The 24,664-nt window shown below is 42.3% G+C and overlaps 2 protein-coding genes across 2 annotated transcripts; both read right to left on the bottom strand.

The window, feature by feature from the left end:
- Positions 1 to 817: 817 nt before the first annotated feature.
- On the bottom strand, positions 818 to 4,861 carry LOC130386058 (zona pellucida-like domain-containing protein 1). Its single transcript, XM_056594841.1, has 9 exons — positions 4,583 to 4,861; positions 4,283 to 4,467; positions 3,878 to 3,950; positions 3,304 to 3,401; positions 2,606 to 2,689; positions 2,333 to 2,501; positions 1,630 to 1,738; positions 1,359 to 1,397; positions 818 to 942 (listed from the first exon to the last, which is right to left on the bottom strand). Exons 1-9 carry the CDS (start codon positions 4,859 to 4,861, stop codon positions 818 to 820), a joined length of 1,161 nt encoding a protein of 386 aa, XP_056450816.1.
- Positions 4,862 to 10,137: 5,276 nt separating this feature from the next.
- Positions 10,138 to 24,609, bottom strand: zpld1a (zona pellucida-like domain containing 1a). The gene is made up of 12 exons (XM_056594131.1): positions 24,510 to 24,609; positions 22,158 to 22,188; positions 17,508 to 17,621; positions 16,600 to 16,820; positions 15,459 to 15,640; positions 15,049 to 15,121; positions 14,487 to 14,584; positions 12,933 to 13,013; positions 12,463 to 12,634; positions 11,992 to 12,097; positions 10,731 to 10,760; positions 10,138 to 10,313 (listed from the first exon to the last, which is right to left on the bottom strand). Exons 1-12 carry the CDS (start codon positions 24,570 to 24,572, stop codon positions 10,138 to 10,140), a joined length of 1,347 nt encoding a protein of 448 aa, XP_056450106.1. The 5' UTR covers positions 24,573 to 24,609.
- Between the last annotated feature and the right edge of the window lie 55 nt (positions 24,610 to 24,664).

Raw genomic sequence — 24,664 nt, 5'->3', positions numbered from 1 at the left:
AATGTTTGAATATTGTATTTAAGTATAGCGTGGTCTATTCGAAAAAAAGCTCTTAACATGGAGTACTTGAGAACATATCTGCATTATTTACAGTTATACAACTACAAATGATTATTAATGAGCATCAACATGCATACATGCCTACACATACATATCAACATACATAGTCAGGAGGGAGTTAACAGAGGTAATAGCTTAAAATAAAAATGCTAAGGTATTGAAATGTTACTTTGTTTGGCTTTGCTAACTAATGGCTTACGACATTGTGGAGTGTACATTATGAAAAAGAGCAAGTCATATGTTCCATTCTACTGGGTACTTTCTTATGCTTAGTGCTGATTATTTCTCTGGCTATCCAAACCATTTGTATCAATATGGTAGTAAAATATAGATGTGTAATAAAAAACTAAATCCAAATATATGAATTCATAAATGTAACCAATTTCTGGAACCTTCATTATCCACATCCTTCTATCCGTGAAACTAAGTTTTCGGTTTTGTTTTCTACTTGCTTTACAAAATGGCTGCAGACACAGCTATGATTAGAAATTAAAACCTTCGAAGAAATCGCCCTTACAAACTAGTCTAAGCTTTGTCCTGTCAAAGATGAAAGTGCAATAGTGCATTCCCACACAGGCTTATCCTAAAAATTTGCATCATCCTACTACGAAAATAATCTGATTGTATATTATGTAATTGGATGAAAAAGGGATCTATTTAAATTGAATTCCGCATCCAGTTACCCCTCCCAGTTTGATTGTAGAACCAAGTTGGAACCAGGATGGCCGCTATAGGAGCAATAGGACAAGCAACCCCTTTAAAGGCGTTTGGCCCTCTTGTAGACGAGGAATGCCATGCCACCAACCATAATGACCACAGCAGCCAGGACGCCCACAGCGATTCCCAGTCCCGTTGTGGAGCTGGAATTCCCACCTGAAAGAGCTGTTCACAATACAAGAGAACAAGGTCGCTTGAGTTGTCTTGGGATAGATTATTTCAAAAGCTGCAGACCACTCCAATCCCGTAGGACCAGTTTTGCGGATACAATGGGCCTACCACACTGAAACCTGCACTGTGGAATTATTATTGACATTTTTACATTTTTTCCAAGATTTAATTTGCCAACTTTCTTTTTTCCCCGGGCCAAATTGATTTAGAGACACATAACAATGGCTGGGTTGATTAAGCTGTGGGTGGTTGGGATTTACTGTTAGAAGACAGGTGTGATTTTTAGTAGCTTTGAACAAAGGATGGCTGCTGTGCAGCTGAACATGTTGCAAAGTGCAGTTTTAACAAAACAGAACAGAATAGTTATTTAACATTCACCCTCAGGCAATGTGTATGTATCGTGGTAATGCCTAAGTTGAGAGTCTTACCTTCCTCTTTGGATGTGACAACTAAAGGAACAAGAGAACATTTGATTAGTTTAGTATTTATCATAGAGTTTATAATATGAATAAAATAAGAGCTATCCTGTGTAGCAAGTGGTTATGAAAAACAACAATCAGAGCGAATCCGGCTTGGCGTTCCAAACACAATCTCTCAGATGTGCTCGCAGTGATGACATCAAACAAATACAAATTATTTTCTATGCCTATGTGTGGCTGAAGTGTGTACAGACAGATTTACCATTCTCAGCTCTTGTAACAATGGGATTTGCTGATGTGAGGGTGGTGGAATTTGTAACTCCATCGTCAGCAATATTATTGACATCTCTTTTTCTCCTTTCGCCACACTCCTGTTAACGAAAATCACAACTCAACACACCCGTTTCACAGGTACACACAGTCAGAGGCCCTTCGAGAGCCTTAAGCACCAGCTTCAAGTTCAAGTTCCAAAACAACGTGATTACTGGGAACCAATCAATGGCTTCTCAGAGAACAAAATGGACTGCAAACACATTTAGCAGAGCACATGGCTCCTGTTATATGGTTACCTACCCCAATTGTTGGAGCCAACCAGGACTAAAAGAAACAACCTTACCCAGAAACTGAACCCCTGTCCAGTCCTCTATATCTGAATAATAATAATAATGTCGCCACTGAATGTTGAATGCTATGCATGCAATGATAATCTATTCGGAAAATAGCTAGCTAAATAATCTTGTTGATTTAATTTGTGGTGAAGTGCATTTAGCTCAATCAATTGACTATTCATGCCGGGGGACTTGTGTGCAAGGTGCTGCGGGGATCAGCAGGGGTTTATGGTGTGATGCCAATTAGTACTGTGTTGTACACACTTGACTCCCTGAACTATCTGCGCAAGAGGGCTGAGGTTAATAGACAATCATCATCATCCATGGCTTTGATCTTCATCAATCCAAATCACAAACCTTGAATTTGCTGCAGGTGCTAATCTCGCACAGTCTGGTGATGCAGTGCAAATAATAGGTGGACACGGTCTGGTTCTGCTGCTCGATGAAGCGGAACGCGGGGAAGGAGAAGCGAGCATTTTGGTTGTCGCCGTTCATCAGCATGGTCGTGAACTGGTCACTGGAGCACCTGGACTCACACAAAGAAATTATTAAAAAAGACAAAGATAAGATAGATATCTGCATTTCGAACATTGAAACGTCCTTCCTCCAGAAGAGTGTTGAGGGACTTACGAAGAGACAAAGAGGTTGAAGATGCTGGTGTCAGAGGGGTTAGGAGCGGTGGAGGCGTAGCAACGGTCCAGGAGGACGTTGTACCTGATCAGACACAGTAAAGAAGGGGTTATATTATATCAATGGCTGCAGGTCTCAAAATATCAGTTAACATCTGTGTCAATGCCATGATTCTGTCCTTAGGCGTCTGCTTTCGTCAAACACTTATTACTTACGGTTGCTATATTCTGAGTGGCAACCAGAATCAATAATACATATTACAGAAGAAGTAATTTAAATATTTCATTTAATTTATGAAGCACTTTTCATTTGGATGCTACAAAAATTGGGTAGCTGATCTGCACAACATGGTCTTCAGGCCTTTATGGGGTTAAAACCTTCCAGGGTATGTGTTTTCCTCCAATGGTCAGGGAGGGAATTTTCGAAAACGGGGATTAGCACACAGCTGGGGTTAAGGAGATACAGGCCATTGCCAGACTGCACACTGCGGGGGTCATTTGGGGAGTTACGAGTTCCTTCATGTAGGGTGGCGATGGGCCATGGATTGATTTCAATTTCTGGTATAGGGTTTTGGAATAAATCACAGAAAGAGATGGGGAGCCAGTGCAGTGATGCAATTTGAGTAATAATTGCAATGTAGACTGCTGTCCCTGTGGTCTGGTGATAGTGTTTGACACGGCTTGAATTTAGTTTCTTACTGTGCGGTCAGGTTAGTTGCCACGACCTGGACAAATACTACGGTTCTCAGCTCTATACCTTCCAGTGGTATGATGAGAGGGGTGGTGTAGTTGATATCCTGTCCACAGAAAAATCATTCATTTTTTTTTATTGTTTTTTACTTTGTTGAAAATACATTCCTTTTTTCGTGAATTGGTAGGACAGCAGGACATTTTATTTTTCTTCAGTGTGGGAGTATGTGTGGCTGATTGCTGGTTTAAGCAGCCTCACCCAGCCCCAGAGTCAAACTCGGCCAGGTGCGGCTGCTTGAACCAGCCATCATCCACACCCACTCCCCCATTCAGCAGCATGGCCCAACGTTTATTAATTGAAAATGAACTAATCAGTAAACGTGACAAATAAATATAAAGGCATGAGCTGCCCCTACTCAACTGCAAAATAATACGCTTGAAAACAAAACAACAAAATATGTATTTTCTTCATTTGACATTACTTTCTCTTTGTGTTGTTTTAATACGACTTAGATAGCAGGAAATGCAATGGCGTTGCTGACAGTTAAACAAGATATGTGTAACCACAGTATTATGAACTCACGCTGTAGAGCTCCATTTTCAGAGTACTGATGAAGCTCCCATTGTTGTCCGTCACTGCAATGGATGATGTCGCCCTAAAAACAATTGTGTCAGATTGCAGGTGTGTTTATGTGTGGGTGGGTGGATAGGCTGATGCACGCATGCATGCAGGCACGCACGCACGTCGCACGCACATACACACACACACACACACACACACACACACGCCCACGCACATGCACGGCCTGTGTGTATTGCACTCCATGGATACAATAGAGAATTACTTTATTGTTTTGTACGTTTCAAATCACCATTTGGTAGTTTGCGAAGGGAAAATCTGATTATGACCCTTTGTGACACCTCATTACTGAAAGGATGTCAAACATCCCTGGTGGTTGACTTCTCTACGGGGATCAGAGGAACTTACACATCCAAGCGGGTGTTGTTGATGAGGTACTCCAAAGGGTAAGAGCAGGAGAAGTAGTACTTCAGCTCTGCGTTGTATGTGACGGTCCCCGTGGTGATGTCGTGGGACCTCACCATGCCGCTGATGTTCACCCTCTCGATGTTGGAGAAGTCTGAGAAGACGCCCGTCCCGACCGCGCTGGTGGTCTGACAGAGGGCCACATAATAAGTCACATGACAGGACGTGTCAAAATAAAAGCCACCCCATCTGCCGATTCCTTAAGAGGTTTACAAACCACGCGGGATCTTTCCATCGACTCACCTTGAAGACGCTCCCACAGGAGTTGGTGGCATTGAGCGGGAACTCAAAGCGTATGACTGGTGGGGTTACGCTCTCGTCCATGGTGCCCTTGCACTGCGGGTCGTCCGACAATTTATTGAGAATGAGCAGAGATTCGTTGTAGCCGGTGAAGACCACAGGGCAGAGAAGGATGGCCAGGGAAATTGTAGATGTGCCACATTCCACTGAGATGTCATTGTATTCTGTGGGGGATAAGTCGAGCCGGCTTGTTAAGCTACCATTATGTCTGCCCATTATCATGGCGGCCCCCTCTTTCTGTTTTCTTTCTGAAGGTTTCTTCCTTAAAAATTAAGGGAGTTTTCCTTTGCCCTAAAGAAGGCTTAGGGTAAATGTGGGGTATGATATTGCCAGTGAAGCCCTTTGGGACTGTACAGGATTGAACAAAGAGATAGTAAGGGCTTCAGAAATAAGTCAGGGATAAGCTTGGCATCTTAGGTATTGGAAAGTTTCACTTTATACTATTTCCCTTGCATCTGAGTATCATGTGTAAAATAAGAAGATCGAAAAAGACTGCTACTTAGATAAGACAAGTACACAAAACAAATACAAACTAATATTCATATTTTAAGAAGGTGACATCTGAGGTGCTTTAGGTAAGGTTGAACTATTTTCCATATTAATAACAATATACAAATAACAATATACAGAATACAGAAGAAAATCTTCTTAGAAACCTCTCTCAAACAAGATGATACAAGTCTGCTACTGTTAAGATAATATAATGTATGATAATATAAAGTAAGTATGAATAGCCTACCTGGACTTCTGTAAGTATCTCCACAGTCAGACAATACCAATTGATGGCTTTTGAGTACCATAGAGCCCAAGAGTAGACAGATGAAAAGGTACATTCTTGCTTCTTTGTTGAATTTCTTTTTATAGTTTTGCTATCTTTTTGTCCGTTTTTTTAAGTCTCAATTACATCACAGGAGAACCAGCAGGAAAAAAAGTTGGGCAAAATTTCAGAAAAAAAATGATTTGTAGATACCTCGGCCAACAGGCTATAGTAACTGTGACACTCCTGACTTTCCTCTACTGCCAGTCTGAGTCTTTCAACATTATATGTGAGTGGTGAAAGTACATTCATAATGGGGGGGTGGAGTCATTGTCAATGTAGTCTGGCGTATCCCCCTTGTGTTCATTGTTTGAAAACCTCTATTGTATTTGCAGAAGCATGGACCATACCCTTAAGGCAAAACTTGTGAAACCAAACTCACTTCTAAACTGCGTCTTCAGTTCAGAAGGTGAATCAATGGATCACTTCCTTTTGTGGCAGGCCTTCAAATGGAGATTTCATACGCAAATACGACCCTTCAATTACTTAGCAAAAAGTCCCTGGAGATGGTGCACAATACTTTGGTGGTCCTTTCAGTTGACTATGTGTCTTGGCAAAAAACCCAGTTCATTCATAATAACCCGAAAAAAGGAAAAGTGTGGAAACTTTTCCTGACCTAAGGGACAGAAATAGCACCAAATAAGGGTATTCCAATAATTACATTGTGAGAAAAGGTACACTAGAAGCTGAGCCTACGGATAGTGCTCATTAAATGTCAAACACTTTACACATTGGCACTTTCATAGTGCAAAAGGTGACAGGAGACACACTTGCCGTTTGACTTTTAATGTCTTCTAGTTAGAAATGAAAAATGGGCGTAGCTATTTTGATTTAAGAACCTTTAACTTTTCGACCTTTCCGTTAAACAAAGGAAATGGATATATTAAAAGTGTGTGTCTGTGTGTGTGTCTCTGTGTGCTTGTCTGTGTCTGTGTGCCTGTGTATGAATACATTACATGGCTGTTGCTACAAATATAGCTTCTAGCTGTCGAAAGCCTGCATTACTCGAGTAAGCTCACAATTGAGTAAACAGTTAAGCCCATGTGTGTACACTAACATTTCTGCTCAATGGGTGAATTCCAATAGGAACCAGACAAATTGCTCAACTGAAATGAATGAATGTTTATGGATTTTTGAGTGCAGGCGAAGGCAAAGACATTTAAAAAGACAACAAAAGGCCACCGATTTTAATGTCTGTTGAATTATACTAACGCTCATTCCAACCGACATCACAATATAAATTAAATTGCTTCTTATCTCGAACCCATGGTTATTTTGCTAGTGTAACCTAACCGCTGCAATTCCCATTTCAAGTTAATATTTGCAATACTATACTTTTATCTAGCCTACAGTGTACATGACAATCAGGTTGAAACAGATTGAAAGACAGGCTACATTTCACTCACAATATCGGCAATTCTCAAAGGCTGTATTTGTACGCTTCATTTGCACAAAGTTGTAGCTGTTAAGTTAGAGCAGGTGGGATCGATCGTCACAGGATGTAAATGGTTGGCAGATGATTTTAAATATTGTTTAATTATTAAATAACCGTTAAACATAATTCTTTATTAGGGAATGAAGTTACCTAAGAAACTAAAATAAAGAAGTAGGCCTATAACAACAAAAGAAAGACATTGAATAGGTGCACAATCCATCAGGGAAGTTTGCTAAGCCAAAACCTTTGCTCTGGTGGAGAATTTGAATGGTGAGTTGATTGGCAATGGTCTGCAAGCCTTCAGCGAGGCATTTGGCTGATCCTCTTTCCTAAAGTCCAATCCCACCAGTTTATATCTTTTAATGGATTGTTAACATTTGTTCAACTGAACTCAAACAATGTTGCACAATGGTTACTGGTATCTAGTAACCAATGGGTATCAAGTCGTCCGAGTTTCTCCGCACCCTCTTCATTGCTTGATATAGCATGAAATACCTCATCAAACAGGTGGCTCATCTTTCATAATAAAGGTTAATGAAAAACATCCTTCCTTGGGTGTAACCAACAGGATGTTTCTCGTACAGTGCCTGTCAACTGGTCGACAAAACAGCAACACCACGCCTACATCAAAGCCTTCTATCAAATAAATAAGTCCTCTTCTAACTGATAACATCATGAGGTCAAAGAAAGATGTGAAGGAGGATTCTTAAGAACTTAGGCAAATACAACTGCGGTGCCAAGAGAATCCAACTGCACCTCCGGGCTATGTCATTGTGCGACGGCGGCTGTTATGGACTTGGGCCTTGTCTGTCACAAAGAAGAAGATTAAACGTCCTCCCTGGACTCTGGATCACTCAAAATTCTATATTTTTATTGAAAGAACATCACCCGTTACATACGCATAACATAAAAGCCCAATTTTATGTTAATTTTTTATTCACTGCAGCACGTTTGCTGCAGTGTGTGTGTGTTTGTGTGTGTGTGATTGTGTGGTGTGTGTGTTGGCGCTGCATGCATGTGCCTATATGCACAATAGAGTGCATGTGTTTTGTGTGGGTATGTGTGTGTGTGTGTGTGTGTGTGTGTGTGTGTGTGTGTGTGTGTGTGTGTGTGTGTGTGTGTGTGTGTGTGTGTATGTGTGTGCTTGTGTGTGTATGCATGTGCTTGTGCGTGTGTGTGCGTGTGTGTGTGTGTGTGCTTGTATGTGTGCATGCACTTGTTTGTGTGTGTGTGTGTGTGTGTGTGTGTGTGTATGTGGGTGAGTATTTGTGTGCTTGTTTGTATGCGTGTGATTGTGTGCTTGCGTGTGCGATTGTTTGTGTGTGCGTGTGTGTGTGTGTGTGTGTGTGGGTGTGCATTAACGTGCCTGTAGTCCCGCCCATGTCTGGTTGACGGACAGCGCGCTGAGTGGATGTGACAGAGCCACAGACCACCGTTAGCCCCTGTGCTGCTCTAAATCAATGGCCGTGTGAACCGCACTAACCCTGTGTAACGACCCCGCCGGCTACTGGTCAGCGGAGCCCGGCGGGAAGACAACTGCCGCAGCCCGGGCCGTCGCTAAGCAGACGGCTTAGCTACCTCAGCGTGGCCGAGCAGCGGACCAGTGTGTTGGTGCAACCGGCCCTGTCTTCACAACCCAAAGGCATTTATTCAAACAACATGAAAGTTGACTGGTTTCAGGGGGAAGTTAGCAGCCTCAATATCAATCACAATGAAAACAATATTAAACGTTGCATTGAACGTTGTGATCTAAACGCATATTATTTCAGTAACAACCTTAAAATGTTGCATTTGCCACACCAAAAACAAACGTCCATCTTTTTTGGCTGACAGCCACCACTTTTCCTTCCAATCAGGGGCACTGTACCAGTGAATGCTCATTATCGGGTCGTTATCGGGTCATATTGACTCACAACCTATTCTCTCGTTTTATTTTGGAGAACAGGCTGATTTATCCTGTTTGTTTTTCATGGGCAACAGAAAGGCTCAGAGAAAGCGTTATGGTTTTCTTGGTTTTTCAATCATTCTCCGAAAACGGGTGCTTTATCCATAACACCACATGTCTTGTAAATATGAGAGACGGCAATCGCAATCTTAAATACTTCAACATTTGCTAGATGGAAGTCTGGTTGGCTTTATGATCCGGTTGAACCAAGGAAGGATTACTCAAGAAAATCAGGAAGCACAACAGAAGGAATCCACATCATTCTAGACCCTGGTCTTACCAATTTTCTCTTTTTATTTAACTTGCTATATTGAAAACGCACAAAACAACAAAACAACCACCAGAATGTGAATGTGTCCAAGCAAACATTAATAGGAGGTTTCAGAAAATGAAGGTCAGGTTTGATTGCTCAAACCCTTTCCCATGCTAATGTTGAAAAATAATATCCTGATGCAAGGAAGGAAGGAAGGTCCTTTCAAGTTATTGTGCGACTGGGCAAACTTTAATCTTAACTCCCAAGTACAAATTTAAATGTTTGCAAATGCTTTGTACAACATGTCAGAAAGCAAAGTCCCTCAACATTGTATAATACAGATATAGAAGAGTGTCATTGGTCTACTAAGGTAGGACATCGGCACATAGTACAATTGTCTCAAGCTAAAATGTAGCTACAACATCTTTGTATTAATAGATTAATCATCACAATACCTTCCTAATTATTTTCAAGAAATAAATTAAAGACTCATTTTAATCATTATATTAATATGGTTTAAAAAGTGAACTCTAAGAAGCACCTCAAGCACATACGTATTTTCATTTTCCGTCACGTGAAATCCATACCTTAGGCGCTTTATCCATCATGCGTTATCAAACCATCAAGGGAGAAACTGTACACCTACTGTAAAGTCCTTCCGTTGTGTGGCCCCTTTGTTATGGTTATGTTAGTTACACCAATCCCTACGTATAATAAGTAAATATAGATCCGATACCCTGCAAGTGAAAGCTGTTGAGCTGAGGTATTGACTTAAGTTAGGTAAACCTGTACAGTGCTTATACCCATGCAGAAAAACAGTTGGATTGGTCACAGTGGTGGTAAAACGACAAAAAATAGGTACACAGTACAATGCACATGTGGACGTCTTCTACAGTCCTAAACAGTTATTATTTAATCTAAATCAATATTAAAAACCACCCTTTAAACCACAACATGACGAAGCAGTGACTGGGGCCATATTGGATGAACAGTGTACCCCTGTAGCTCCGGTGTGTTTGGATTGCGGGGTCTCGATTAAGGCGCTTGCTCAGTTGAACGCAGGGTTTCGAGCCCCCGACACGATGCCGGCGGGAACGCTCTTCCCCCTGAGGAGGGTGAGCGACAGTACGAAGAAGCACACGCTCACCACGCCAAGGATGACCACGCCCGAGAGGAGGGCGCTGGTCACCGCGTTAATCCGGAACGCAGGGGGGGATGGCTGGCCTGGTGGGGGGGGGGGGGGGTTACGTTCATTATAACGTCATGTTAGTATTGATGCCTGTCTATCCATCTCACACTAGTGCTTTGCTTTATATTCTACACAAGCTATTTGTTTGTAATCTGTGAAAGAGCTGGATATGGGGCACAGAATAGTATAGTGGCTTGCGTGTCACCCACTCATTGCCGAAAGGTTCTATGCTCAAACCCTGATGTCTCTGGACTCTACCTGTAGGCCCTCACTGAGATGTCCTAACCCCTACCTGTTCATTTATGCAACGCATGTAAGCAGAAAGTCATGTGTCATTCACTTTGGATGAAACATGGTAATTCATATATTTGTAAGTTAATAGAATTTGAACTACTTTGTCCTATAACCTATTGATGAATATAGTAAAGGGAACTCTCAACCGAATGTCTTACCCAGTTGTGAGTTGTTGGTGGGCGTTTCATCTGTGAAACAAAGAAAATACCATTAAAAGATCAACACAGAAACTTAGTTACTGGTTTGTTATGCGATGCAAGCCAAGGACCAGTGGATTGTATAACAGTATAGGAGTCACCACCACACCCATGGGCTGTCAGGGGAGAGGCGTGTACAGTCGGCTATCTTAGACACCTGAAAAATAGCTTTGTTAGACAATTCTCCAAACCTTCACATCGCTGTACTCGACTGTGTGGAACAACATTTGAGGAATTGTTCAATATTTATCTGTGTTTCATGCTCTCATTCGCAGGCAAACAAGCGGTTAAAAATCGACCTTGGTATGAATAAAACAAATTTCAGATTATCGGCATACGAAGAATATGCAGTTTCATGACTTGTAATTATTTCATTGATGTGGGATACCCATAATGAACAATCACATTCAACGTGAAATAACCCGCACCTGTTAGCGATGAGCTATTGTTTTTAATTTCTGTTTAAATATAAACAAATCATGAATCCATCAAAGAACACCTTGACACTTGGCTAATCTATGCTTTCGTTGACGATCACGTCATTTCGGTGGCCCCTACTGGCCCCTTACACAGTACAGGCCACTGTAGTCACTGGAAAGGGAGGGTGGGGTGTGTGTGTGGGGGGGAGGGATTCAGTTGGTTCCAAACTGCAAGTGGCCGAGCCAATTTTACTCAACCTTTTAATGTGTGTAAATATACTTGGCTAAATGTTTTTGGCTATAAGAGCACTGAGGAATGAATTTCGGTTTCTTTGGAGAAGTTGGGCTACAGGTATAAGTGGCTATTAATAATAATAATAATAATAATAATAATAATAATGCATTTTATTTTAAAAGCACCTTTTTAGGTACCCAAGGACACTGTACAAATAAATTGCATATGGTCAATGAAAGTACATACATAGTCAAATCAAAGTCACTCACATGATCAGATAACACTGACAATATGGACATAGTACACTCAGACAGGGACAAAAAAAGAGAAGAAGTGTACAGGATGGACATGGACACAGGCTGGGTACATATGAAGGCATAAATGCAGAGGGAAAACACGCTCAGAGGGAGGTACAGTCATGACATTTGCGAAAGAGTGCACACAAGATGTAGAGATGAAAACTAAGAAAATGGGAAAACATGTAATGAGATAGTGCTATAAGTAGAATCAGGAGGCGGAAAGGAACGCTGAACTATTGGCAAAGGTAAAGGGAGATGTTCTATAGTACCACTGCGGGTGATGATTGGTCCGGCTGTAATCACTGCATTTCCAGAGGCTGAGGGAAGGGCCTCCTTCCCATCTAGGAGGTCCCTCTTTCTTCTGCTTCCACAAATCTGTCATTTCAGGATATAATGTTATATTTATCTGATATTATGCATATCATGTATAATGTACCAATACAGTTACCAATGTGTCTGATACAGAAGACCAATATGTTACTCATTCAAAACACATGTATTTTTGAGTATACATTTGAATACAACAGTATTCAAATGAGGTGATAGCTCTTTGAAAGGGCATGAGCAGGTATCCAGTCTTCCATATTTTATTTCAGTATCTTCAAGAGAAACACATTTTTCTGACTGCTTCAATAGTTGAACGGCCTCTCAAATGTTGTATTCATCATATTCAGAAATGTGATGCTTTCATGACAGTCGTGGCGAGCCATGTAAGCCCACACTGCCATTGTTAGCCTCACCGGCATTAGCATCGGGCAGTCGTCGGATCGGCACAGCTTGGTGACACAGTGCAGGAAGACGGTTGACATCTTCTGGTTCTTGTGCTTGACAAAGCGGAACACCTCGAAGGCAAAGCGTCCCATTTGGCTTTTCCCATTCTCAAACACTGTGGTCTGGGGGTCCTTATCACAGCTGAGGTGAGAGAAAAGAAAGGAGGAAGGAGACAGAAAAATAAATGAGCTGTCAATGGTCACTAGTCATGAGCAACCTCTAGAAATAAGTAATAGAACCCGACACAGGGTCCAAAATTTAACTTTAACCCTTTCTACCGGCCAAGCAGTGTAACCCTACATATTTTAACTTCCAAATGTTCAAACCTATCTGACAATGGCTGGTGTTAACTTTGAGTTCACTCAGTTAATTTAAAGTTCCTCTGGGTTAATTACGATCAATAGAGTTAAATAGACTGAGAATGTTTGTTTGCAGTTACCTGAAGAAGAGGTCGTAGCGGAGATCGTCGTTGGGGTTCCCAGAGGGAGTGGTGTAACAGTAGTCCATCAGGACATTCCATCTATTGAGGAGAAAGGGCCACACAACAGCCACCTGTCAAGGTCTTCTTGAGCTGAGTCACGTCATGAGCTGAACTACAGGTAAGACAACCAGATTGAAAAAAGCACTTGAAACCCTGGAAGCCACCCCAAAAAGAACAACTGTGGCCAATTATTGAATCGCTTCCAAAAAACGCTAAAAATGCGGTGACTAGGTCTCAAAGTGATAAAAAAGAGTCATAACCACTCTTGAGTTTAATATATATTTGTTTGTATGATGCTTACGTACAAATAAGAAAAGCTATTTCATAAGTGGCCTGTATCCGTCGAAAATAACGAAACATTATCAAGGCAATCCGGCCCAGTGCAGTTCTCAGGTAGACAAAATCAGAGACCCCATTAACACACCTAGCAACCAGTGTTTGCGTTAATAGCTCCTTCATCACAGTTCATGTCCATTCTCATCAGGCTATGTTTTTATTAGATCAACACATTTGAGACAATGACCCAGGGTTTATTTTACATGTTAAAAAAAATGAGGATGTCCTTAAAGTAGGTCATCATAATCCTATTGTGTGGTAGTCCATTGGGTTGGCTTACCACTTCATATTATTTTACCCAGTGTGAAGAACGCACACGATAGGGAGTGGTTATCTATGTTATGAAGAGATATTGTGTGACTGGAATGAGTAATATGTGCCCCTTATAACTGTAAAGCCCCTTGGATTATTGAAAGGCGCTGTATAAAGCAAGTGTATTTTTTTTTTATTATATGCTGGATTTAAGATATATAATAATTACATATAAAAGACACATTTCTCGGGCCAGGGATACTGCACAGAAAGCCTTATACTCACTTTATGTCTTCATAAAAGGGATAGGATGGGGGAGTCGATTCGAACTTTGGTTCAATGTAAGGGTTTTTTCCAGGGCAAATAGATTAGATACTGAAATGGTATTGACTGAGACTGTCAATACCAATATTCCCTGCCAATATTTAACTTGTTAAAACTCATTTGCAAACAAGATTATGAAAATTAAATACTATAATAATTAAAGGAGGGCGTCCAACCTAATCATTCATCAAGCAGTCCTACTATGTTAAAGCAGAACTTCTGGGGGGATACGGCACAGAGCCTGGGCCAAAAATGCAAGGGGCGGAGTTACACCTTGATTCCTGTTTCTTCACGTTGATATTGTACCAAAGAAAACTTAATTTGTGAGTAAATTGAGTTTTCAGTAGGAATTCTCATCATTGTATTAGTTTAGTGGCCTGTCTACACGGTGTTTGAAACCATAGACATTTTTCTTACAGTTTACTTCCTCCCCCAACTTGATTGGTCGAAACAAATATTAAAACAAGGAAAGTGAAACGCTACATTCACCCAAATTTGAGGTCTTCTGCCATTTGTGAGAATAGATTGAACCCTATTCTGAACTCCTGTTCAATTCAGTTGTATTAAATGGGAAAGTGTAGACCAGTGTTTGTTAAATACCTTCTGTCGAGGTTAGAGGCTCTCACAGCTGCAAACACACGTGTCTTCAGTGTGAGTCCCGCCATTGGGATGGACAGCTGCTGAACGTACGTCGAGTCCTGAACGACCACAACAGTAAAGGTTCATTCAGCTGTAATGGTTTTACCCTCTCTCTCGCTTTCTGTCTCTCCTCTCCCATTTTCGCCCCTGTGCAACGATAAATCGGTGCATATCTACTCCATCAACATAGATTATCTAGTCGCCATTGAGTCTTGTTCAGGGGCCACCAGTTGAATGGACTCAAGCGGACCAATGAGGTTGCAGTTAGCTCTGAATACAGGATGATTCAGGTTAAAACCGCGGCCATTAAGGGATTAGAGGCAATTTGTCCTCCGCTTTAGAAAGTATACAAAAGGATTACGAATTCTATGAATAAAACGTAAAACGCCTCAAACGCCCTACATAAATGCCATTTTATTTATACAGCAATACATTTTCATTCAAACCCTGACAATAATAGAATATTATAAAAACAACCGACGATTAGGTCCAAACCTACAGGTCAGTGTGGTGTGGAACTTACGTTGTAGAGCATCAGGTTCAAGGTGCTGATGAAGGTACCATTGCTTTCCTTCACGGAGATGGCTGCGGCTGACCTTTGTGACAAAAGAGCAGAGCTTTGTTGAGCTGACCGACAACTGAGAGCTGGAACACCAATCAAGGACATTTCGGTCTCAATTTTTGCTGAAAGTGGATTTGAGTCAAACCGGGAAAAAAAAAGGTTCCTCATTCTGTAAGTCATGAATCAATAGTTAGGAATTTGCCGTGCAGTCAACATTGATCTACACAGCAATCCCGTTTTCTTTGTCCCGTATGTTTCATCTCTCACAATTATCTTGAGTTAAACACTTGTAGCAAGCATACGATTGTTTGCATACCTTTTTGCCAAAGGCACAATTTAACATTGAGCATTTTAGTTTGTGTGTAACTCACGAGGCCAGCTGAGTGTTGTTGACCAGGTACTCTAGAGGGTAGCTGCAGCTGAACTTGTAAAGCAAGCCGGGCAGGTAACTGACGATAGTGGGGGGGTCCGGCGTGTCGATGTACCCCGAGACGTTGCCGATCTGCACAAGCGACAGGTTCCCATAGGCGTTGGGCCCCTGACCTGTGGAGACCTGCGGTGAAGCCAGATGACACTCAGCTTTTCAATGATCTACCCCCCCTCCGCAATACTGCTGGGGGGATTGCATCGTACCATTCTGGAATACAAATGCGCTGTGCCACGGTGCGAATCCCCAATCCCCCGTCTCTCCCTGTCTGTCCTCTGATGCCAGAGAAAGTTTGGAAACCCTGCCCGAGTCATGACTGTAAATGATAGGAGCAGAGGGGGAACAAAGAGCTAATGCAATCAAACACACTCTGTGCTGGGAAATAAAAGGCTTTCAGGTGGAAAGTAGGGGCCACCATAACAGGCCGCCGGTTCCATCCATTCAACGATAAACCTATTTTTTGTAGCCTCAGTGCTGCTTGAAAAAAAGATGGTATTACCTGCCTATTTTAATCATATACAATTTCAGGATTTGCCAAATGCTGTACGGTGGACAATAGCCTTACTATTTTTTATTAATCCCACCAATCAACCAACCCATAACCTGATTCAAGGTTTAATGTGAACCGCAGAACATTTGTTAACAAAGAACAAAATATGGGAGTAAAGGAACTGACCTAGGATTGACCATCATTATTGAAGTGGCAAAGCAACACAGTATATCCTGTTAATATCAACATAGTATTTTGAATTTCAGATTTGATCCATGATGTGGATGGAATAGGCCACATGGAATAGGCCTACTAATGTTCAGTTCATTATTCTGTTTGATGTTGCATGGCTGTAAAAGTCCCTGAAGACCTTTTAACGTTACGTTGAACATAATCTTGATAAGCAAATCATGATCTTTTATAAACCGAAACATCCCTTTAAGGGATTTTAGATCTAGCGTAGCTGAATCTGAAAACCCTGAAAATACTGTCACCCATTTTGTCTCTGTAAGTATTGACAGAGGAACCCACCCTTTAAAGCTGAATACTACACTGCTGTTTCTATGAGATAAGAACCAAGGCCATCTCTCCTTACCACCAGGGCGTTGCCGCAGGACTCCAGCGTCGCCAGGCTGATGCTAAAGAGCACTACGGTGGGGAAGGTGTTGTTGTTGATGAAGCCGCGGCAGTGGGCGTCGCCGTGGCGACCATTGAGGGCCAGGTCCGTGTCAGTGTAGCCGGAGAAGAGGACGGGGCAGAAGTTGATCTTGAGCGTGATGGTCTGTACCCCGCAGTACACACTGATGTCCCTCTCAGCTGCCGGACACCCACACACACACACACACACATGCACGCACGCACGCACGCACGCACGCACGCACGCACGCACGCAAACGCACGCACGCACGCACGCACGCACGCACGCACGCACGCACGCACGCACGCACGCACGCACGCACGCAGCAACGCACGCACGCACGCACGCCGCACGCACGCAACCACACACACACACACACGACACACACACATCACAACACCCACACACACACAACACCACCACACACACACAGACACAAACACAAAAACTGCCATCAGACCCAAAAGTTGCCCTTTTCTTTGTAATATATTATCTTCAGTATGAATATTAACTACAAGAAGCAAATGTGGAGCAGATTTTGGTTATGGTGATAAATAGATTGTATAATGTGTCAAACTATGGAAATACACTCCATTAAAATGTCATGTCAAAGATCCATCATATTTACGAAAATGAAAATATGATGAATGTTGAGACAGGATATCAATTGTATGTAATTGTGTTATATAGATGAAACTTTTAGGAAAAGCAACTTACAATGAAGGTGAAAACTTTGCATTTGTGTCCAAAAAGTAAAAAGTTGAATAAGCCCATTATTAAGATAGGTAGTAGTATATGCAGCTTACATATGAAGCTATTTAAATGGTCATCTATGATGGCTGCTTCTTAAGATAGGTATTTCTTACCAGGAAAGCGACTGTGGAAGTTGGCATCACAGTTGTATCCATTGAACTGACTTCCAACTGACAAGACCTTGATAAACAGTAATAGAATCAACAATATTTGCTCCATTTCAGCACCTGGAAGACAACAAGCAGAAAAGCGGTTTAGAAGTATAACACAGACGAGGTGAATATATGTCTAGACAATTTACGACATCAAAGTTGAAAGACAACGTTAAACTTTTCAAATAAACACCAAAAGAGAGGTAAAAGGTTGTTCTACTTCACATATCATCGACCTATACAAACATGAAATATAACCAAAGGACGACCTAACATAAAAAACGGATTCCCTCGTGAAGGAAACAACTCCAGCAAACCATCGCCACCGACCGCATCCCCATCCTCATCATAAAATGCATTCATCTGATCACAAATATCTGCCTCGCATCGTGCCTCGCGTCATCCGGTCCAATGAAGGTGGTGTGAGAGAGACTGGATGTGGCTAGATAGTGTCGTCCTCGCTCCCCGTTCCCCGGCAACTCACCCTGAAGCCTGCCCCGCTTAGCGGTTCTCCATATGTCTGGGACTGCCACGGTGGTCGAATGGCACGGCCAGCATCCCCGGTCGAAGACTAGAAAACGGCACTGAGGATCAGGTGAGGGGGGCGGTAAAAAGAGGGATCCCCACACATAAGAGGTTCATTATTTCAACATGCCAGTGGTGGTGGGGGTATCGGTGGAGGGGGTCTTGGTTTGGGGGCTTTGGATTGTTGGGCGCTCATGGGAAGGGCCGCCGACAGGTTGAATTGTGTTTATACAAATCCCTTTCACGGCGGCAGGGAAACATGAGCAGCTTTTTGAAGTTTCCCACTCATATCCTTCTTGGCCCAATCTGCCCCTGTCCACTGCGCACAAATGGTTTAACGCCGTATGAGGTCCAGTAGCTCCGAGCGGGGGTGTGTGTGTGTGTGTGTGTGTGGGGGGGGGGGGGGGGGTGGGGAGTGGAGGAGGGGGGGGAATTATCTTTTCATCGCTTCATTGGCTCCTGGCTTGCTGACTGAGCGGACCCCCCCCCCCCCCCCCCCCCCTACACACACACACACATACACCTCCCCCCTTCCCTTCCTCCGTGCACCCTCCCCTCCCTTCGATGGGAGTTTTTTGGGAGGAGGAAGGGTTGCGGGTGCAAAGCCCATAATCGCCGAGGCCAGTCTGTGGCGTAGGACACTACCCTGTGGTGTCCCCCTCACACACACACACACACACACACACACTTTGTGTCGGGTGATCCTCAGTCAACGCAGCAGCAGACCTGGCTAGACGTTACCCCTGAACCACGCTCACACCTGCCTCCCCACCCCCACTGACAGCCACAACCCCGCTGACCCCCGTGTCCCGACAGAATCCCAGCAGGAGGAAAAGGCCGGAATAAAGAAGGAACAGAGAGGAGAGTGGAGCGTATCAAAGGAATCCGTGAGGGTCCAAGAGCTCAGGTCCACGTGTAGCGATAGGAAGTCCAGCCGCGTGGGGGTTATGCTTTGAGGAGCAGCCGGTTGAAACCTGTCTGAGGGCAAACGGGGTCGGCCTGCTGGGTCTGGAACATGAGATAGAGCCCAGCAGCCAGGGCTCAGTCCAAACCTCCTGGATTTAGGTCAACACGGTCAATACAATGGGATCACTTGTTTTTTCTTTTGACATCAACTGCAACTGTTCAGAGTTGGACTTTGAAACACATATACCTCCAACTCTTTGGGATTACATAACTTTTAGGTGTGTGTAAATATAATCAATCTAACTGAGTCGGTTCAGAATTGTTTTTATCATCCCCACCTGTATCTTTTGTCTGCTGCAAAAGTGCTGAGGCAGCATTTGTTAGGTCTTAAAGTAGTTCAAGTTACAGTGGTCAGGTCAAAAAAATAAGTCTATTATCTGCACTTACCTTTATGAATCTTTAAATAGGTGCACATTATTTTTGTCGTCTTTTTTTGGCACAATCTCAATAATATCATTGAAGCTATACATTCAACTCTCCAGATGTGTAGTTGCAGTGCAGGGTCCATCGGTCCATTTATTTGATCCCACACACAACGTGCCTGATGCATGGCTAACAAGTCGAAAGTCGCAGCAAGGATCCGTACTGCAAATGAGTCGCAGTCGAGCGACTCAAGACATTTTGAACCGTCCCGCAGCGACATTTAACATAGGATCCGCCGGAGACGGCAATTTCAGATTTTAAGGGATCTCTAATCGGAGGTGTAGTACGATCACAGTCCCCAAGAAGGCTCAGAGCAAATTGTTTCCTCACAGGCTGATTGCAATCTAAAGTAGCTACCCAAGGACCTCAATTACGCCAGTGATTCATCCTTTCATTCGTCTTTCCTAGAATGGCATCCTTATATAGGACTAATGGCTGGTTTGAAGGTGGCTCTTATCAGTTTGTGAGCATCTTATACGGACAACAAATGACGTTCTAAAGCCCCTTTTCATCAGATGACATATTCAAGGTAGCGGCAGTCTTGTTGAACCCTGGTCTTTGAGTGTGGATTAAACACGTATGCAGAATAACTGGCACGTACTGTATCAAGGTATCTATCTATAACCAAACAGTGGCTTGTGTCAGGTAAATCCTCGGTCATGTAACAGGAGTGAATACATCACTGCTATGGTAATGCACTGCCCAAGGAGATAAGAATAGTAGAGGAGTGGAACTGGAAAATTAGGACGGGGTTATTGTTTGTTATAAAGGGGGACGTATTCTACTCCACAGTACTTACGTGATGTTGTTTTTTTCAGGTGTGGGAAAGGCTGAGTATGATTCCGAAAGCTATTGTTGATTTTTCCCCCACAGGCTACAATAGACTGTACCTGTCTTTGATCAGGGAATACACTGTAGTCTGAAATGCAGGGCCGGAACATATCTGAATACTCACCTGCTGAACTGCTGTACAGTTGTGTGTCTCTCATGATTTCATGTTATTTTGAGGGACTTCATATTTGTTTGACTTTTCCCCAGAAATGATTTAGTGTAATTCGCTCCTCCTGACTGAAGTAGGGTTTATGTTTTGGTTATTTTACTCCTCCTTCTATAATAAGTAGTAGATTTAAGCAGAACGGACAAGACAGATATGTTATATATTATCTAAAATAATGTTTTAATTAGTTTATAATCCCATGAAATGAGAAATTGAGAAATTCTCAGGTAATGTTTTTTCCTTCCTTGAGAATAAGATCTTTATATCTACATAGGGAGCGGGTCCTCTTCCATAGGGGCCATGTTGAACGGCCTGATCTACAGTAGCCCAAAAGGGTTAGACAAACGGCTCCCCGGACTAACGGCTCTAAAGATCACGGTTTTATATTTTTGGGATAAGGGTTCTAGGAAGGCGGGGGCGTGTTATTCCCATGGATACAACCCATTTGTAATACATTTTTGGTAGCATCGCTGTGTAGGAGTTTAACAATGAGCGATGTTGTATGAAATGCGCCACACACTGGCATAATACTATAAGTGTCCGAAAAGCTTGACCCTCTCTCGGATATAGACATCAAAATAACTGCTGGCCAGGCGAAGCTCCAGATATTTTAGTATGTATTATTTTGACATACCACAGTGCAAGTAAAGATTGGCTATTAGCACCGACTGCCATTGAGATGAATGATCAAAACATGTTACAGATAGGATTAGTGATAATTATGGGTCTATAAAAACATAAAAACGTGACATCTCTAGAGCCGTTTATCCGTTCTGGGCTACTGTAGAAACATGCCCATGCAACAGAGCAGCAAGAAAAAAAGCTGTCACTGTTGTTTGATATTAGTATATTGTTACTATCTAAATTTATAATAGGACTACATAAACATAGCTGTTCAAGAGGCACTGTATTCGTACCTCTAAGGTTTTTATAATTATTAAATATTCATTGAGTTTGACAAAGTAGCTTTGTGAACAGTCTATACCTATTTTGTATCTCTACTCCATCTCTTCCCTCAGCTGCATATCTCATGAGGCTATATGTATCAAGTAAGATTAACGGGGGCCCTTCGAGTTCCTCCTACCTTGACAAAGGGAACGTAAACACAATGCAAACATCTTATCAGATCAAGCATTGCATGATATGTTGTCCTATAAGTGGGAACTGAAATACACGGATAAGGTCAGAAAAACAACAAATCACATTATGCCTCAAGTGACGATGTGTCTCCAGAGTCTTGCTGAACACTCTCTAGCCCTAAAGCACGCTCTGAGCGTCTTTTATCTGGGATGAAATCAATCTAGACTGGATGCCGTCAGGCTGGGCCATCTTTTGGTTCTTTGAATGGCACACAAACGGCTCTGCGTCTTTGAAGACATGAAAGGGCACGTCTCTGGGCTTTTGTTTGGTGAAATGTCATCACTTGGCACAAATAACACAAGGTTCCCGATTCTTTGCATCCTTTCGCCTGGTCCCTCGGAGAGTATCTGTGTATAAGCCGGCGGTCCCAGAGGACAGGAGTCCATTATATACGTGATAAACGCATTCTCCCCCAATAGGATGTATTATATTCCACCAAGGAAACCTCGTGTCCGAATGGAAAGTGTTGATCTTTTTCGTTCCATCACCACATTCATCGCTTACTGTATCGCTTTCTATATCATGCTGCGTGATGAGGCCTACGTCAGCTCGCAGCCCACCTGTGTGAATCACCCGCATCTTCGTTCTCAGCTGCTGGTAAGGAGAAGAGAGAAAAGGTGACCGTCGATCCGCAAAGACAGCGTACGTTCGCAACTGCTGGTGTCATCGGAACAAAGCTCTTATCTATGTTCTGATCCTTATTGTGCAGGTCATTGAGCATACAGTAGGTCATTGTGGGTCAATGGAAATCAGGGATAGGCCGGCATAGGGGGGTCGTTGTGTGTTCATTTATTATCTAAGTAACTGATGTTATACTGTATAAATACTATTCTTGCTTTTGCCTGAAAATAATGATCCTGGTCAATTCTTCTGCAGAAAATACTGAAAGAGTTAACTTTAAATGTTAACTTTAACATGACTACAAAAGTGGCCTGCATTTGTTTAATTTTACTTGGACAAGCCTTTGTGAGTTTCCATGGATGGTTAAATGGGTTTTAAATTCATGGATACTGAAGGTCTTCATTTGTTCCCTCAGAATGGGATTTGAATCTTATCTATTATATTACTTTATTTTTGTCTGTTTGTCTGTGTCTGTGTAGACAACAGTTGAATGAAATGGGACAACATAATTCAGGGATGTTTGTTTGACTAGAGACAACAATGTATTACAATTCCATGTAAGATACTACAATGTAAATGCATTACCCAAACATGATTGTTTAATTAAAAAATGGTTAATAAAACATTATCATCTTAGTACCTAAGAACTCTAATATCCTTAGCACTGAAAATAATTACAGATTGCTGAACTGTTGCTGACCTTGACTTCAGGCAGCAACGTTGTTGGTATATTAATGTTTTCTTAGTTTGATTAAAGAGAACGTGTTTCCTCACTTCTGACAAGCTGGTAATTGGAACGTGGGGCTCCTGTACCAAACAGGCAACAGCCTGACATTGATGGGATTGTGTTTATTGTGTTTACTTAACCATTGTTTAACCAAACATGTCATTTGGAAAATAATCCAGTCATATTGCTTCGGTGTATTTCTCTATTCACACTTTAATTTGGAAAAGCAAGATTCAGCTACACAATCCTGTTTCAATAGCCTACATTGGGAATTACAATCAGATCAGCCAATTACTTTTAATAAGTAGCTAAAGGGCGTATTGTATTCTCTGTCCCCCTGAGACTCTGGAATATGGGGGAAAAAACACACTAGGATGCAGAAAACATCTAGCGTGGGAACCAGACTAATCTGTGACCTCATGTTTTATTTGCTCTGGCATTTGTGAATGACATAGGGAATTGCCCCCCTCCAAACCTGCAGCCCAGTCCTACCATAGCTCAACAACATGGCAACTTTCCATACACAGCTCTTCCTACCTTGTTATGCACACATCTTGTAATGTTGTAGTGCCATGAAGATGCCACTGCACGTAGTCAGGATGCTACATCCATTCCACATCTTGGTAGCTTTATTGTGAGCTCTTATTGAGGTTTATTTGAATTTAATTGAATACAAAAAATATATATAAAACAAGTTGACGGTTACAATTAAGTAATATATCCAAAAAATGAAAATCACAAGTTTTTATAGCAACCTTAACTTAAATCTCGCATGCTAAAGTGTTGTCATACAGAACACGTATGATGATATGCATTTTGTCGTGGTGGGATTGTTGCACTTACTGAAGGGGCAGAGAATATGTTTGGAAGAATCAAGCAATATGTCGTATGGCGTACGGAACAGCAAGGCGGAAAATTAGTGCCAAAAGTCACGTGACAAATAAATGTCCTGTTATTCACACTACACAACAGCAGGTGGCGGTGTTGACTCAGTTTAAGGCCGCCAGGACGATCTTTTTTCTCCCCAAAATCTTTATTTGATGCCAAAACAGAATGGCGACACTTCCATTGGACTCACCTGTTGGCCGCTCATTTTGTTCAATTTAATCTCCCAAACTAGCTTTTCTCCGTGTCGTACGATTCCGTGACAAAGGGGCGGCAAGTCGCATAGTATGGAGTTGAATCCACACACGTTTGGCCGGCATCAAATAAAGATTTTGGGGAGAAAAAAGATCGTCCTGGCGGCCTTAAACTGACTCAACACCGCACCTGCTGTTGTGTAGTGTGAATAACAGGACATTTATTTGTCACGTGACTTTTGGCACTGATTTTCCGCCTTGCTGTTCCGTACGCAAATGCAATCCGATGAGTAAAACACGTTTTGTGTGCGTGTGAATCGTTATGTGTGAGCAAAACACGTTTTGCGTGTGTGGGGGGTTTTGGCATGAATCTAACTCCATATGCACCCCATCTCTATGATGGCTTACAGCTTGCAAATTATCACAAGAGGGCCCAAGCTGCCGCTCAACGAACGCTGGCTGCCCTGGATCCATCAACAACTCACCACTGACATCAGGAGAGTAGACATCAGATTGCGAGACAGAACGATCATCTGTTCAGACTGCATCTTGGCCCTATCTCTTGATCTATAATTTAGCACTTGAGGCTGTTTCCTTATTTCATTAATTCAATGTGTAGGCCTACTCACATGATTCTTGC

The sequence above is a fragment of the Gadus chalcogrammus genome, chromosome 7 (assembly GCF_026213295.1).
Source record: "Gadus chalcogrammus isolate NIFS_2021 chromosome 7, NIFS_Gcha_1.0, whole genome shotgun sequence".
Lineage (NCBI taxonomy): Eukaryota > Metazoa > Chordata > Actinopteri > Gadiformes > Gadidae > Gadus > Gadus chalcogrammus.
This window is presented reverse-complemented; position numbering and strand designations above follow the sequence as displayed.

Coding starts and splice junctions, on each gene's coding strand:
- LOC130386058 (XM_056594841.1), bottom strand. CDS start 4,861: ATGATAATGGGCAGACATAATGGTAGCTTAACAAGCCGGCTCGACTTA. Junction 3,951..4,282: donor AACAACACCCGCTTGGATGT/GTAAGTTCCTCT, acceptor AATTGTTTTTAG/GGCGACATCATCCATTGCAG. Junction 3,402..3,877: donor TGAAAATGGAGCTCTACAGC/GTGAGTTCATAA, acceptor TTCTGTGGACAG/GATATCAACTACACCACCCC.
- zpld1a (XM_056594131.1), bottom strand. CDS start 24,572: ATGCAGTCTGAACAGATGATCGTTCTGTCTCGCAATCTGATGTCTACT. Junction 15,641..16,599: donor CCTGCGGCAACGCCCTGGTG/GTAAGGAGAGAT, acceptor GCTTCACCGCAG/GTCTCCACAGGTCAGGGGCC. Junction 13,014..14,486: donor GCCTCTAACCTCGACAGAAG/GTATTTAACAAA, acceptor TCTCCTCAATAG/ATGGAATGTCCTGATGGACT.